Here is a 16748-nt window from a genome sequence, read left to right on the forward strand (position 1 = left end):
CAATTAAAGAAAGACAAATTACCAGTAATATAGGGGTAAAGTATTAAATTATCAGTAATATATCCTATGTTTTGATCTCCTACAAGTCAGTGTATTGACCATATCTGATTAGAATATAGCATATTTTAGTTTGTTAGCTTATCACAATTACTTCGTCCATGGGGCTTTACTTTCGACGACTCCTATTTTGGGATACTTCCGGAAGTGAACATTTATTTCCTGTGAAACAGGACCGTATACGCATCTGAAATTAGAACTTCAATCAAATTAACCATCTTTACATACCTCCACGACCCCCATGTAGAAGATCTGTGGGTAAGGGTCACACAGCAGCGCACTGTTTACATAAAATAAAAGAAAAAAATACACCAGCATATCACGATAAGACCACATCATAACAAGAAGAAGTCAGCACAGCTATTAACCATGGATTTGTGGATCTGTGCCACTGTTGTGGAGAAGTCTGTGTGCATGTATAGTGAGAGTCAGGACATCTTTTGAACATTATCGTACTTACAGGTGTCGCATGGGTTAAAGTTCTCCGTTGCTGCGACGGATTTCCGTTTGGAAAATGAGCGTCTAGACCAGGGGTCGGCAACCCGCGGCTCCGGAGCCGCATGCGGCTCTTTGATGCCTCTGATGCGGCTCAGCTGTTGAAAACAATTATGTCACAGAACTGTACCTCATGCAGGCAGTCGTCAATGTTGGCTGACAAACACTCCTCACCAGTTGGTGGCAGTAATGCGCACTGAAAAGATGTTTGCCAACTGCCAATAAACTCAAGAAGAAGAAATAATGCTTGCTGAGTGGCTGCAGAGCGAAATAAACACAGTGAGCACAGAGAAGGCGGCATTTTCAGATGCTGTTTTTTTGTAGTAAATTCTACAAATGACAAGGGGACCACAGTGACACGGGACCTAAAATAACATGGAGTCATTGATGAGGGTGAAGAGAGCTAAACAGCAGGGTAAGAGTCGTTTCTATATCTGACGTTTGTTCATTTTCAAAGTGAGGAAAACTGAACTGCGCTTGGCTTGAGGCTGTGAGCAGAGTACTGCGCAGCTGAAGTCGAGCTGCAGGTGCCGCCTGAACGTCTGATAGCTTGTCTAATGCAGCTGTTAGCTGGTTAATGACAGGAGCTCGTTCACGTGCGTAACTTTCCTGGATGTGATTAAAATGTGTTCAGATTAAAAAGAAAAGTATTCCGAAAGTACCGTTTATATAACCTGACAACAGCCAGCTGCATGTATCGCTCCGCCTAGCTCCACTCACATACATCTGGGACACGGCCATAGGGATTGCCTTTACTGAAGGCTGGGCCTTATCAAAACTCCTTGCATATGATTGGATAAGCCACTTGTCTGTCATCTTTATCGACGTGCTATTTCAACCACTCACACCGAAGCTAACCTGTGACGCTGATGAGACCGACGCAGGAAAAAAAAACCTTTTTTTTTTTATTTATTTTTTTATGTGTTTGCGGCTCTAGTGCAGGGTTTCCCGCCCCCCCCCACCCCCCCACCCCCCGCTCCGCGAGCCGGTCCGCGGAAAACGTGTCGTCCACCACCCCCTCCGCGAGTCGGTCCGCCTCGCATAAGCAAATTCCTGCGGGAAACACTGTAGTGGCACACCTTTTATTGACAGTAAGCTGACAGGAGGAGGGGGAAGACAGGGGGCAAAGCGCCACGGGTCGGAGTCGATCCCGGGCTGACCGCGTTGAGGACTAAAGGCCTCCTAATATGGTTCCCGCTAACCGCTCCGGGGACGCGTCCGCGTTGCACGTCTGCGTACGCGCCCCGGAAAACAAAACTTGCCAAATCCGGTCGGGAGAAGGGCGAAAACATGGTTTCCACCAACAAAAGCCTTAAGAGCCGTTCTCTGATGTTCTTTTAATGAAACAATATCAGATAGATTGGACAACACGGAAGAAATAGCAGCATCAATGCTAACGCTTGCTTCCTCGATGCGAGCCGCCATTGTTGTTGGAATCTCACGGTGGCTTCTCCACTACGTCACATCCATGAAACACCTGCCCTGCGTCCTGATTGGCCAGACCAAAAATTTGGTTGGGGAAATCACTTTCAATCAGCCGTGTCCCAGATGTATATGAGTGGAGCTAGGCGGAGCGATACATGCAGCTGGCTGTTGTCAGGTTACCGTTTATATGGGATGAAAATCAAATAATCCAACCATGACGTGCGTTTACTCGCACCAAGCTTTATTCAAAATAAAATCTCTGACATTAGCAGAGTTGATGATTTCCATAAAACAACAGTAGAAGTTTTGTACTTCTACAAAAAAAAAAAAGGCAAAGATGCGTTGGTTCTGCTCCTGGTCTATTGTGTCGCAAAAAAATGTGTTATATGCAGTGTGATTTAATTTAAAATTTCAAAAGGGTTTTATGGCTCCCACTGTTTTCTTTACTGTGTGAAACGGGTCCAAATGGCTCTTTGAGTGGTAAAGGTTGCCGACCCCTGGTCTAGACAGTCTAGACTTTTAATGCAAGGTATTAAACAAGCTGCTCTCATCCAATGAAACCTGGCAGAGCCGGGACATTAGCCAATAGTAAAGAGAGTAGGGCGGATCTTTGTGAATTGGAGATCTGCCAGTCTGAGGTGTATCGGTGTTCAATCATTTTAACTTTTGGGAGAGCATTTTGAACTGCCCTCATATGGCATGAATGAAAGTAGCGGTGGTCAAAGTTTTCTTTAGATTTATGCAAACCAGCAGGTAATAAAGTTCACCGGAATGAACATTTGACAACAGCTTCATCGGTAAGCGTGTCTGTTAATTAATGAGTTATTTCCACCTGTAGCTAGGTCACCTGTCAGCGTTTATTCCCTCCCTGCCAGTAACTTAGCTGATAAACCAACCAGTGATCTCATGATTCGCTATTACATTTTATTTAAAACTTGAGCTACACGCTAGCTCAGGCTAATTTAGCATGGCACGTTTTTTTTTTTTGGTAACACTTTATTTGAACAGCTTCAAATGAAGTGTAACCTTTTTTTTTTTTTTTTTTTTAGAAGGGTCGGAATGTGAAACAGTGTCCCGCATTTAAGTGGGTCTGATTCAGAAAAAGTAAAAAAAAAAGTAAAAATTAAAAAAAATTCCACCTGCGCTTTTCTGTAACAAAGAAGGCAGAGCTGCATCGGCTGTCAGTCAATAAGCAGCCGCTTCCACCTCAGGAGCAGCTCAGCCAGGACACTGGTTATATAAAATCACAAGGATTTTGATGCATACAGATAATTAAGGAAACTACGTCAATAAATAAAAACATAAACTGCAGCTACAACATGGACTGGAGAACACGTTCTAACTGGGTGAGGCCAGAGAAAGGCGATTCTCAGAAAGCTTTTATGAAGTTATTTTTTATTTTTAAAAAGAGTGGAGCGCGGTATGAAGCGACATGAGGTGGTGTGAAGTAGGCGATGTAATGATGCAAGCTGCTGTCTTTGCAATTTATGGAGGTTTTCTGGAGGACGGGGAGGGAAGGGAGATGAAATTGAAAAGTCAAGGGGTGAATGGACTGTGAACCAGTTTGGCAAAAGTGTGAAGGAAGAACTTGATGCTGCAAATATGAAAGTTAACCAGGTGATGTCATGGATGTGGAAAGTGAAGGAAAGTGAAGAAGAGGATGGAGAGGGCTGTCCAGGATGACACCAAGGCTCTAAAGCTGAAAGGTGTCAGAGATAATTGTCAATGCATATTTTAAAAGTACCAGATTTGGTTAATGTTGACTTTGCACAATAAGCAAGTTAGGTAACTAATGTGGCATGATGTCCACGGCCCGGGAATATACGGGCTAACTAGAATTTTTTTTTTCAATCAAACTGATTATTTTTACTTTAACCCATGAGGTGTCGAAAGCCAATAAACTGTTTGCGGATTAGCGTGACTGTGCACACCACTGGTCTCCTTGTGTCCATTTCACTCTACAATGTCTATCAGTTTGAAACGGCACTATCTAGTTTCTGCATTGAGCTTGATTATAGCTTAATGGTGATTTTTGTAATGTAGGCCTAAACCAAATCATTGGATTGTGAAAATCCCACCCATACTTCGATTAGGAAGTCTGCCCACACACACATTTTGTAAAGTAGGCTACCTTGAATCTGTAAACGAGTCACTGTATTCATAAAGACTTTCACTTCAGATCTTTTAGACTTTTTAGTTGTTTGACACTTTCTGGGGAACACTGTCTTGACTTTTAGCTGGATATGGAAAAAGCCCAGGAGCCGGGGAAATTATTGATAACTGATAACTTCAGCTGAAATCAGCAAAATTGAGATAGATGCTTTTGTTTTGTTTGATTGCCTTTCTTACAGAGACCTTACATGACCCTGGGTTCTCTGAGGGATCAAGTAATTTATCCAGACAGTGTTGAAGAGCAGCGAAGGAAAGGCATCTCAGATCAGGTAGATCACAGGACATTCATTAATGCATGTTCAGCTTACATTGCCTGTGGGCTAATGAACAGCATGATTCATATTTGTCCAGATACTGAAGGAGTATCTTGACAACGTTCAGCTTGGCCACATTCTAGACAGGGAGGGCAGCTGGGACGCTGTCCAGGATTGGATGGATGTTCTCAGTGGAGGGGAGAAGCAGCGAATGGCGGTAAGGACTCACCATGGTACTGAACTCTTTTCTCACTGCTTTGTATAGAACTTGAATTAAGAAGTTCAAAACAACACAGTTATTTTTTTGTTGGATATGTTTCAATGTGAAGATGGCCAGACTGTTCTACCACAAGCCCCAGTTTGCCATCCTGGATGAGTGTACCAGTGCAGTGAGTGTCGATGTGGAGGACTACATTTACAGCCACTGCAGAACGGTAAGGCCAAAGGCACAGCATAGATGTAGATGACTTCCCATACAGGTGAAATCAGCAGTAACTCTGGATGGGTGGATATTTATCAATGCATCCAGATGCAGATATGGATTATTCTGATTTGATCATTAAAACTCTGTAAACAGTAAACCGTAAACCGTATTATTATTATTAAAATATGACATTCAAAATTCACCTTCTGGACTGAGGTGGGTAGGCTTCTGTGAAGCATGTTTCTGACCACTAGGTGGAGCGTGGCACTTTGTTTTGTTTTTGTTTTGCTGAGGTCTCAGAGCAATGGCCTGTTCTTCGTACGTTGCTTAAAACATCCGAGATCAAATGAGACATCCAAGATGATTTCATCCGTCTAATCCTGATCCGGCTAATTGGGTTCTTCAAACACACCTGTTGTATATGATTAGTATGGCTGTATTGAGTTATCTGAGATAACTGCGCGTTCATGTATTTGTTAAAAAGGGGAAATGTATCAATAGCAGAAACAATGATCAGCAACGCTGCTATTGGCTGTTCAGCATGGCCAAAGAACGCCCACAGTTTTTCTCCCAAGCAAAACAAGAGCTTGGAAGGTTATGCCAAATTTGAGTCAATAATTAAAACACCTCAAAATCTGTTAAAGCCAGGAGAGAGGGCTGGCAAAAAGCAGCAGACAAATTAATGCGTAAATACTGTCCATGGTAGATGTTTCTATCACTTTCTACAGTATGAATTTTTGCATTTTAATAATTTGATATTTACTTTGTTCTTTTATATCAGAGCCTTCACGGGACCCACTAGAACATGGGAACAAGTAAAAGTGAAATACAAGAATATTCTACAAAATGGTAGCCTTTAATTATTATACTTTATTTTAAAAAGGCACTTGTTATGTCAAGAGATCCAAATTTTGGTGTCATTCCTTAGACACTGGAAGTGAAGGACACGTGCAAACTAGGAATTTTAACAAAAAAAACTTTATCTATAAAAAATTTAAGTTCTTCCTTTTCCAAGTCATACACAGTTTACACGGTAAAACTGTATTGCTCCGTGTCTAGATAATCCATCCATAGTTTTTTTGTAATACAATAAACGGCTCATCAGGAAGCACGCCTTTCAAAGTAAAACTAAACTTCACAATAAAATGGCCTGAACAAATCTTCTTACTGAATATGATAAAAATAAAAAGCAAACCATCATACAAATAACTTAAATATTTTAGATTTATGGCTCCAACACCACTTTTTCCTCTTTAAAAGCCACTGTTAAATGATGTGTGTGTCTGTTTATAACAGCCACCAAGAAAAATCTCTCCACAATTACACTGTCGCGCTGTGCTAAAGGATCCTGTCTATTGCGCAATACGCGATTAATTTGAAAAACTCTGTAAATTATTTTTGCACCTTCCGCAACAGGTTGCAGTCGTAAAAATGGACATGGCTATGACAGACTTCCCTATCTCCTCCGCTTATACAGCCGTGATCTAATCCTGTTTACATGAAATAAGCCTGCTCGCCAGCAGGTTTAAGCTGGCGCACATGTTGCTATGACAGCAAGTCCAAGATGAGTTTCGAAGAACCAAACGATCCAAGATCATGCCAAATCGTCAACAATCAAATCCAGCTAACTGAGTTAGCGACGTACGAAGAACGGGCCCCAGAAGAACAACTAATAAATGGACTAACACGGTTGTTAAGCTAAAGTTGGCTCTTGGTGTGCCTTACTGATTAAAATACAATATTACAGCTCCCACATACTTGGGCATGCTGTGCACATACTGCGGACTCTCCTCGGACCTTTTACCTTAGTAAATTCTGATTGTAGTTGAGCATACCTGTTGCCTACATTTCTTGTGGCAAATTCCCACAATTCCCACACCTTTTCCCAGCAGGACAAAGTGGGGATAGGATGGTTAAATGTTTTGTTAGCTTAGCTAGTTGAGCACGTAGAGCTGTTTCTTTTCCAGCAGACACCCGGGACAGTGATGCCACGTGTTTTTGCGACCACCTGCTTGGAGCAGCTCAGTGCAGGCCTGTGATAAACGATTATTTTAGTAATCGATTATTTAAAAAATGTAGATATTCTGCAGATTTTCATATAATTACTTAAACTCATTTTATGAGTAAAAATTATGTAATTCTTTTTTGGGATTATTTCTTTTTTAGGAGAAATCCTTAACCCTAACTAAAACGTTCTAGGGTCAAAAGCCGTTTTTTGGTTAACTGCCCCTGTAGTGAAAGTGGTGAGAAGCCAAAACTGCTTAAAATTTCACTTGCATATTGCATTCTGGATGTTTTTTTTTTTAATTTAAAACCGTAATTCTATTTATATAAAACAGAACCTTTGTAGTGTACTTCAAGGCTAAGTTAAGCTGTTTTTGTTTTGTTTTTTAGTCCACAAATAGACATTAAAAATAATTACACATTCATCAAAAATGTAAGCTGCTGATTTAAATTCAGGCATAATAAATGCTGTCTTTTTTTCAAACCATTCTTGCCCATGTTTAATAGAATAGAAATACCTGTGCTGTCCCATAGTTGGGAAATTCAGGTGTGAAAGTGGAAAAAATGGGTAGGCCTAGACCAGGGGTCACCAACACAGTGCCCGCGGGCACCAGGTAGCCCTAGAGGACCTAATGTGGTGCCTTCAAGCCTGTTAAAAAATAGCACAACCCTTCAGTAAGCTGCATCTAATATCTTACTTTATTTAGTTGCGTCTGCTTTTTAATCATACTTGTACTTATATAGATTTAAAATGATAACTCCATTAAAAAACGTGTTTATATTACATAAAGTTAGGGTGAGCTCTGACTCTTGTAGTTCCAAGGTCAGTACCGGTAGCACTTCGTAGGACACAGTACCAAAGAAGTAGCTCTCAACTTCTGAAAGGTTGATGATGCCTGGCCTAGACCATGGGCTAAAGTTCTGTCGCTGCGATGGATTTCCATCAATTGGAAGATGAGGGCAAAAAAAATAGATCCACTTGGTTCTGTTTAAACTTTTTATTCAAGGTTTTAAACTGAAGCTGCTCTCAACCAATAAAAACTGGCAGAGCCAGGACATTAGCCAATCACAAAAAGTGTAGGATGGGTCTTTGAAAGTGGACATCTGCCAGTTTGTCGGTGTTCCATCATTTTAACTTTTGGAAGAACATCTCAAACTGGCTATAGATGACATGAATGAAAGTAGTGGTGGCCAAAGGTTTTCTCTGGATATATGCAAACCAGCAAGTCAGAGAATTCAGGGGATTGAACATCTGACACCTTCCTGAGTAAGCGTATCCATCTGTGTTGGTCCCTCTTGTAATCAGTAGTGTTTCCGCTTGTGGCCATGTCATCTGTCAGCGTTTATTCCCTCGCTTCCAGTAACATAACTGATTAACGCGGGTGACCAACAAGGGATCTCTTCCTGATTCGCCATTAAGTTTATATTCAAAACATGAAGAAGAGTAATGCACTTTCTCAGGCTAATTTAGCGTGAATGTGCTTTTTCTTGAAAGGTCGGATATATCGACTGTTGACGATGGTGTCCCTCAGTCCCACAAACTAAAACAATGTCCCTCAATTGACTGGGTCAGATTTGGAAAAGGTAAAAAAAAAGAAATCCAGACTGTCGATCAATATGCAGCTCCATACCAGGACACTCGTAAAATAAAATAAGGATTTTGATGCATACAGATTATATTAAGGAAACTAAGTCCAAAAAAGAAAAGGAAAAACTGCACAGAAGTGTTTCTAACTGAAGATTTTCCATCAAATTGATTACTTTTGCTTTAACCCCTGGCCTGGACACCAGACTTACACACAAGATTAATTAATATGAAAAAAAATGCTAAATTTAAAGTTAAACTATACAGCTGAACCGAAAGAAAAATACTGTGCAATTATAAATAGATAAGGCTTATTAAGATTAAAATTAAGTTAAGAATTGAAGAAAATACAGCAGTTTATTTACAGAACGGTGTGATATTTTAGTCAAACTTTTTGGTTGCACAAATTAAGAACAACTGCAAACACATCCATAGAAAAGAACCAGAACTAAAATCTTCTCTAAATTGACCGCTCTGATATGTCTCTGCAGGTTTTTAGTGGAACCTACTCTTAAAGTTATTTTCATTCTGTGGTAAAGGAGCTCTGCTTAGTTCAACATCTTTGAGCTGCAACCGCATGCTTTGTTTTCTCCTGTTTTTCAGTTAATTTTACAAGACAACCTGGCAAACACCCTCTATTCACAGCTGCACCCCTTTATGTTTTCAATTCAATTCAATTTTATTTATATAGCGCCAAATCATGAAACATGTCATCTCAAGGCACTTTACAAAGTCAAGTTCAATCATATTATACAGATTGGGTCAGATTATACAGATTGGTCAAAAATGTCCTATATAAGGAAACCAGTTGATTGCATCAAAGTCCTGACAAGCAGCATTCACTCCTGGGGAAGTGTAGAGCCACAGGAAGAGTCATCTGCATTGTACATGGCTTTGCTGCAATCCCTCATACTGAGCAAGCATGAAGCGACAGTGGGAAGAAAAACCACCCATTAGCGGGAAGGAAAAACCTCCGGCAGAACCGGGCTCAGTATGAACGGTCATGTGCCTCGACCGACTGGGGGTTACAGAAGACAGAGCAGAGACACAACAAGAGAAACAAAAAAGCACAGAAGCACACATTGATCTAGTAATCTGTTCTACATTAGATGGTAGTAGCGGATGAGCCGTCTTCTCTGGATGATGTCACAGTTAACAGAACGCCAGACCAGGTGTACCTACTATGAAGATAAAAGAGAGAGAACAGAAAGTTAAAGCAGAAATTACAACACGTAATGCATAATTGAAGAACAGTAGAACTCAATAGAGTGAGAAAATTAGATCCTGATATACTCCAGTAGCCTAAGCCTATAGCAGTAAAACTATAAAGGTAGCTGAGAGTAACATGAGCCACTAGTTATAATTTTTGTCAAAAAGAAAAGTTTTAAGCCTAGTCTTAAAAGTAGACAGGGTGTCTGCCTCACGGACCAAAACTGGGAGGTGGTTCCACAGGAGAGGAGCCTGATAGCTAAAGGATCTGCCTCCCATTCTACTTTTAGAGACTCTAGGAACCACCAGCAGACCTGCAGTCTGAGAGCGAAGTGCTCTGTTAGGAAGATACGGGGTAATCAGAGCTCTGATATATGATGGAGTTTGATTATTAAGGGCTTTATACGTTAGAAGAAGAATTTTAAACTAGAAACGTTCAACTTCTGAAGAAGTTGAAGAAGGCGCCCGCCTGGTGGTGCGCGTAACCGTCAAAGGAAAAGCTTCCGAGTTCCTTGGTCGTAGGCTTTTATCACTTGGGGATTTTAAATCAAATCTTCTGAGTGTGAAAAGGATTTGTCTTCGTCAAAACCAGCCGACTGGAGAAGGTCTGCATCCAAGCAGCATGGAAAATTGGTGTTATTAAAACATGATTAAATACTTCAATGTAGCATGAAAAAATTAAATATGTGAATAAAAATGTTAAAGGCATTACAAACTACTAAAGGAAGTACAAACTCTGTGAAGCAGAAGTTGGTGAGACCTTCCTAGAGCTACTTCCGGTTAGCGACATGCTAAGCGCTAGCCGCTAACATGGTTGTGTCCAGTATCACCGGGTGATTGTACTCTGTTAGTTTGGTCCAAATCCTGTACTGGGAAGTTCCTCAAAAAGGGTGCCAATACTTAATGTCACCAAAGCTCACCAAAGGCCATGTGTCAGATCGGCCTCCTTTAGTAACTAAGCCTCACCAAAGAAACCAGCCGACAGGAGAAGGTCTGCATCCAAGCAGCATGGAAAATTGGTGTTATTAAAACATGATTAAATACTTCAATGTAGCATGAAAAAATTAAATATGTGAGTAAAAATGTTAAAGGCATTACAAACTACTAAAGGAAGTACAAACTCTGTGAAGCAGAAGTTGGTGAGACCTTCCTAGAGCTACTTCCGGTTAGCGACATGCTAAGCGTTAGCCGCTAACATGGTTGTGTCCAATATCACCGGGTGATTGTACTCTGTTAGTTTGGTCCAAATCCTGTACTGGGAAGTTCCTCAAAAAGGGTGCCAATACTTAATGTCACCAAAGCTCACCAAAGGCCATGTGTCAGATTGGCCTCCTTTAGCAACTAAGCCTCACCAAATCTGGGCCCAGAACTCAACATTTGACAAAAATGGTGTGTAGTGCCATTTCCCACAGGTGAGTGGTGCTGTATTGGCCGGGGGTAGTTCTTGCTGTTGCAATTTTTTCATCATTCATTCATTTACATCAGTTGTTCAAATTATTTATTTGTTACTTGTAAAAAAAATAAAAAAATATTGGGTACCCCAAGGCGGGTTGCGAACCTGCGACCTTTGGTGCACCAGCCCAACACCTAAACCACTGTACCGAAAAAAAGTGCCATGCTGAGCTCTGCATTTTTGTGAGGTCAACTGTGTGTAGGAAGTGGTTTTGAGAAGTGGTTTTTGGTTAATTTTGTCACCACGGTAACTTTAAATAGCATCAAGTACAAATAGCACACTTCGCGGCGTCGAGACACATGTTTTGATATATAGTTTGTGGGGGTACAGCCTACGGTTCGGGCTGTATTGACGGTGACGGAAGAATAAAAAGCAATAACTAGAAAAATTTCTGAAGAAATTTAGCAAGGCGCCTGCCACTTAGTGCGTACCGTACCGTCAGAAATAGCAACAGGAAGTAACACTGCAAATTTCAGCTTCCTACGGTCTTCACAGCCCTCGCAGCGGCCGTTGAAAGGTGCCATGTTAAGTCAATGGACCTCCTAGGAGCCTCTTGCTAGCAGCGTTGTCATGGAGACTCACTGACAGCTGCAGCCCTCTCTGTCTGTAAAGGCAGAAGAACTCTGGCTAAGCAGCAGTTGGTAGGACCTTCCTAAAGCTATTTTCGGTTAGCAACATGCTAACGGTTAGCCGCTAGCATGGCTGTGTTCAGTATCACCGGATGATGTTACTCTGTTAGTTTGGTTGAAATCCTGTACTGACAAGTGCCTAAAAAGGGAGAAAATCCTAAAATTCACCAAATCTGTCAAGCAGAAGTTTGTACAGGCTTCCTAGAGCTACTTCCGGTTAGCAACATGCTAACTGTTAGCCGCTAACATGGTTGTGTTTGGTATCACTGATTGAGTGTACTCTGTTAGTTTGGTCAAAATCCTGTACTGGGATGAGCCTCAAATAGGGAGAAAATATGTTGTTTATAACGTTTGCATGGTAACTCAAAATGGCGGGTGGTACAAAAAAATACTTAATGGGATCAGCACACATGTTTTAATATACACACTGTGGGGATTATAACACAAAAATCTTAGTCACCCAAGCCGGGTTTCGAACCCACGACCTCTTGCATGCAAAGCCTGCACTTTCCCTCTGAGCTATGCTGTAGCGCCATATATGGGCATGCATCATTGGGAAGATAAGGGGTTTGGTCCCCCATTGAAAAGCATTGGATGTTTGACACCTCATAGCTTGGAGATGCTTGATGCGACGTAACCCAAATTTCTTGTGTAGCTTTCTCTCTAAAGGAAGAACAGACTCTGTGAAGCAGAAGTTGGTGAGACCTTCCTAGAGCTACTTCCGGTTAGCAACATGCTAACTGTTAGCCGCTAACAACATTGTGTTCAGTATCACCAGGTGATTGTACTCTCTCAGTTTGGTCCAAATCCTGTACTGGGAAGTGCCTCAAATAGGGGTGCCAATACTTAATGTCACCAAACGTGACAAAAGTTCATGGGACAGATTGGCCTCCTTTAGAAACTCAGCCTCACCACATCTGGGCCCAGAACTCAACATTTGACCAAAATGGTGTGTAGTGCCATTTCCCACATGTGGGTGGTGCTGTATTGGCCAATTGGGTCGTGTCTGGCATCATGCCAGGTCCTGTTGGAAGCAAAGGCCCAATAGGAAAGCATGTAAAATCCAAAATGGGACAGTAAACTGACACATGGCTGAAAGTCACGTGAAAATTTTAAAATGTTAAGAGGAAGTGACTGTGCGAATTTCAGGTTCCTACATTAATCACAGCCGCTGCAGCGGGCGTCGAAAGTTGCCATTGTATCTCAATGGAGCGTCTCCCACTGGCCCTCAGAGTTCCGTCGTCATGGAAACTCACTGACACAGCTGCAGCGGGCCAGTCTAAAAAAGTGCAGACACTTGGTGTCCAAGTCTGCCTATTGGATTATAATGGAGAACTTTGCCTCGAACAACGCACGATTTCTCCGGAACCGTAAATGGTAGAGACGTAATTTTTTCTGTGTTTATTTCGTAACGGATAGGGGAAGAAGACTTGCTATCGGTTTTTGCTGGAAAAAGTTTAATAAAGGCGTAAAAAATTATGATCTAAAGGACATTTTTATGAAATTTCAGAAATCCTCTGAAAATGGTCCCGAACAAATCGCTCTGGCTAAAAAAGTATAAGAGATATCAAAATAATTCTTTCACTGTGTGTATCAGCAGGCTTTTGATGACAATATAGCTCATTTTCATATTTTTACAAAAATCTGTGTAGGCACAGCGACGATGTAAAAAAGTGGATGATGTGGGAAAATGCAGCTCCAAAGCGATTTCAGGATTTTGCACATTTGCTACTCCCGAACAAATTGTTCCTGTGGAAAAACCGTAACAGTTATCTACAAAATTCATTTTTCTTGAGTGCCAGAAGGGTTGGGACATTCATGTGTGAAAGTCTCATGCCTGTACATAAAACGGTTTAGGAGTAGTGACGATGCGAAAACATGTGATGTTTTGGATTTTCAGACGTCATTTTTCAAAACCGCTCCATAGGAAATGAATGGGGGAGGTTTCGGGTTTGTGTCGCTCTGAGGTGATTTGCGAAAAATCTATAAATGCCACACCAATGAGGGTTACATTTCCCGAATCCAGACAAAAATTCCTACGTTTTGATGTATAATTTGTCTACATAGAGTGAAAATTGAGCGAGTAAGGTCAAGTTGTTCGGAGTTTTGAAATCTTTAAAAAAGCTAGAGTGGGCCACTCTAGCGGTTGGAGAATTCCGTCATTGACTTTCATTGTAAACGATGATTTCGCTGATTTTTGGACATGAGCTTTGAGGAGTACTTGTGAGGAGACGATAACAGATATCCACATCCCGTTTTCACTTCTGAGTAGGTCACAGAAATATCTACAAACTGGAAGCTAAACGGTTTTCGTAGGTGAAAGCATGGCGACACAGTACAGCGTTGAAAATGGTCATTTTGAGGGTTTTTTGAGGCTTTCTTTCTACCCGACTCCATTGCTTAATATGGGTTTTTTGGGGGGTGGTTTATCACTTATTGCGTTGCCATGGTAACTCGAAACCCCAATAAAAGTAGTAGCACACTATTCCCGACCGAGCCGCACGTTTTGGTACCTATATCGTGGGGGTGCACGCTACGGTTCGGGCCGCATTAATCGTGGAATAATAAAGAATAATATTAATACTAGAAAAATTTCTGAAGAAATTTAGCAAGGCGCCTGCCACTTGGTGCGTACCGTACCGTCAGAAATAGCAACAGGAAGTAACACTGCGAATTTCAGGTTCCTACGGTCTTCACAGCCCTCGCAGCGGCTGTTGAAAGGTGCCATGTTAAGTCAATGGACCTCCTAGGAGCCTCTTGCTAGCAGCGTTGTCATGGAGACTCACTGACAGCTACAGCCCTCTCTGTCTGTAAAGGTTGAAGAACTCTGGCTAAGCAGCTGTTGGTAGGACCTTCCTAAAGCTATTTCCGGTTAGCAACATGCTAACGGTTAGCTGCTAGCATGGCTGTGTTCAGTATCACCGGGTGATGTTACTCTGTTAGTTTGGTTGAAATCCTGTACTGAGAAGTGCCTAAAAAGGGAGAAAATCCTAAAATTCACCAAATCTGTCAAGCAGAAGTTTGTACAGGCTTCCTAGAGCTAATTCCGGTTAGCAACATGCTAACCGTTAGCCGCTAACATGGTTGTGTATGGTATCACTGGGTGAGTGTACTCTGTCAGTTTGGTCCAAATCCTGTACTGGGATGTGCCTCAAATAGGGAGAAAAAACGTCATTTATAACGTTGCCATGGTAACTCAAAATGGCGGGTGGTACAAAAAATACTTCATGGGATCAGCACACATGTTTTGATATTCACACTGTGAGGATTATAATACAAAACTCCAAGTTTTCCATACCGGGAATCGATCCCATGACCTCTTGCATGCAAAGCCTGCACTTTCCATCTGTGCTACACTGTAGCGCCATATATGGGCATGCATTATTGGAAACATAAGTGGTTTGATCCAAAATGGCACAGAAAACTGACACATGGCTGAAAGTCACATGGAAATTTTAAAATGTTAAGAGGAAGTGACTGTGCGAATTTCAGATTTCTACATTAATCACAGCCGCTGCAGTGAGCGATGAAAGTTGCCATTGTATCTCAATGGAGCGTCTAGCTCTGGCCCTCAGAGTTCCGTCGTCATGGAAACTCACTCACACACCTGCAGCGGCCGAAGTCAGACACTTTGGTCACAATAAGTCCCATTGGATTATAATGGAGAACTTTGCCTCGAACAACGAACGATTTCTCCGGAACCGTAAATGGTAGAGACGTAATTTTTTCTGTGTTTATTTCGTAAAGGATAGGGGAAGAAGACTTGCTATCGGTTTTTGCTGGAAAAAGTTTAATAAAGGCGTAAAAAATTATGATCTAAAGGACATTTTTATGAAATTTCAGAAATCCTCTGAAAATGATCCCGAACAAATCGCTCTGGCTAAAAAAGTATAAGAGATATCGAAATAATTCTTTCACTGTGAGTATCAGCAGGCTTTTGATGACCATGTAGCTCATTTTCATATTTTTACAAAAATCGGTGTAGGCACAGCGACGATGTAAAAAAGTGGATGATGTGGGAAAATGCAGCCCCAAAGCGATTTCAGGATTTTGCACATTCGCTACTCCCGAACAAATTGTTCCTGTGGAAAAACCGTAACAGTTATCCACAAAATTCATTGTTCTTGAGTGCCAGAAGGGTTGGGACATTCATGTGTGAAAGTCTCATGTCTGTACATAAAACGGTTTAGGAGTAGCGACGATGCGAAAACATGTGATGTTTTGGATTTTTAGACGTCATTTTTCAAAACCGCTCCATAGGAAATGAATGGGGGAGGTTTCGGGTTTGTGTCGGTCTGAGGTGATTTGCGAAAAATCTATAAATGCCACACCAATGAGGGTTACATTTCCCGAATCCTGACAAAAATACCTACGTTTTGATGTATAATTTGTCTACGTAGAGTGAAAATTGAGCGAGAAAGGTCAAGTTGTTCGGAGTTTTGAAATCTTTAAAAAAGCTAGAGTGGGCCACTCTAGCGGTTGGAGAATTCCGTCATTGACTTTCATTGTAAACGATGATTTCGCTGATTTTCGGACATGAGCTTTGAGGAGTAACTGTGAGGAGACGATAAAAGATATCCACATCCCGTTTTCACTTCTGAGTAGGTCACAGATATATCTACAAACTGGAAGTTAAACGGTGTTTGTAGGTGAAAGCATGGCGACACAGTACAGCTTTGAATATGGTCCTTTTGAGGGTTTTTTGAGGCTTTCTTTCTCCCCGACTCCATTCATTCCTATGGGGTTGTTTTGGGGGTGGTTTTTCGCTTATTTTGTTGCCATGGTAACTCGAAACCCCAAAAAACGTAGTAGCACACATCTCGAGACCGAGCCGAAGGTTTTGATGTTTATATTTTTGGGGTGCACGCTACGGTTCGGGCCGCATTAATCGTGAAGGAAGAAAAATAAAGAATACTAGAAAAATTTCTGAAGAAATTTAGCAAGGCCCCTGCCTCTTGGTGCGTACCGTACCGTCAGAAATAGCAACAGGAAGTAACACTGCGAATTTCAGGTTCCTATGGTCTTCACAGCCCTCGCAGCG

At 41.5% G+C, this 16748-nt stretch overlaps 1 protein-coding gene across 2 annotated transcripts in view; it reads left to right on the plus strand.

Moving 5' to 3' along the window:
• The window catches only part of LOC105918014 (ATP-binding cassette sub-family D member 3), a 92193-nt gene that overhangs the window by 63405 nt on the left and 12040 nt on the right, over positions 1-16748 (plus strand). For both annotated transcript variants that reach the window (XM_036124859.1, XM_036124860.1), the window contains exons 19-21: positions 4329-4418; positions 4501-4620; positions 4733-4837. In XM_036124859.1, the coding sequence (XP_035980752.1) occupies positions 4329-4418; positions 4501-4620; positions 4733-4837 (315 nt within the window). The remainder of the gene's footprint in view (positions 1-4328; positions 4419-4500; positions 4621-4732; positions 4838-16748) is intronic.

The sequence above is a fragment of the Fundulus heteroclitus genome, chromosome 21 (assembly GCF_011125445.2).
Source record: "Fundulus heteroclitus isolate FHET01 chromosome 21, MU-UCD_Fhet_4.1, whole genome shotgun sequence".
Lineage (NCBI taxonomy): Eukaryota > Metazoa > Chordata > Actinopteri > Cyprinodontiformes > Fundulidae > Fundulus > Fundulus heteroclitus.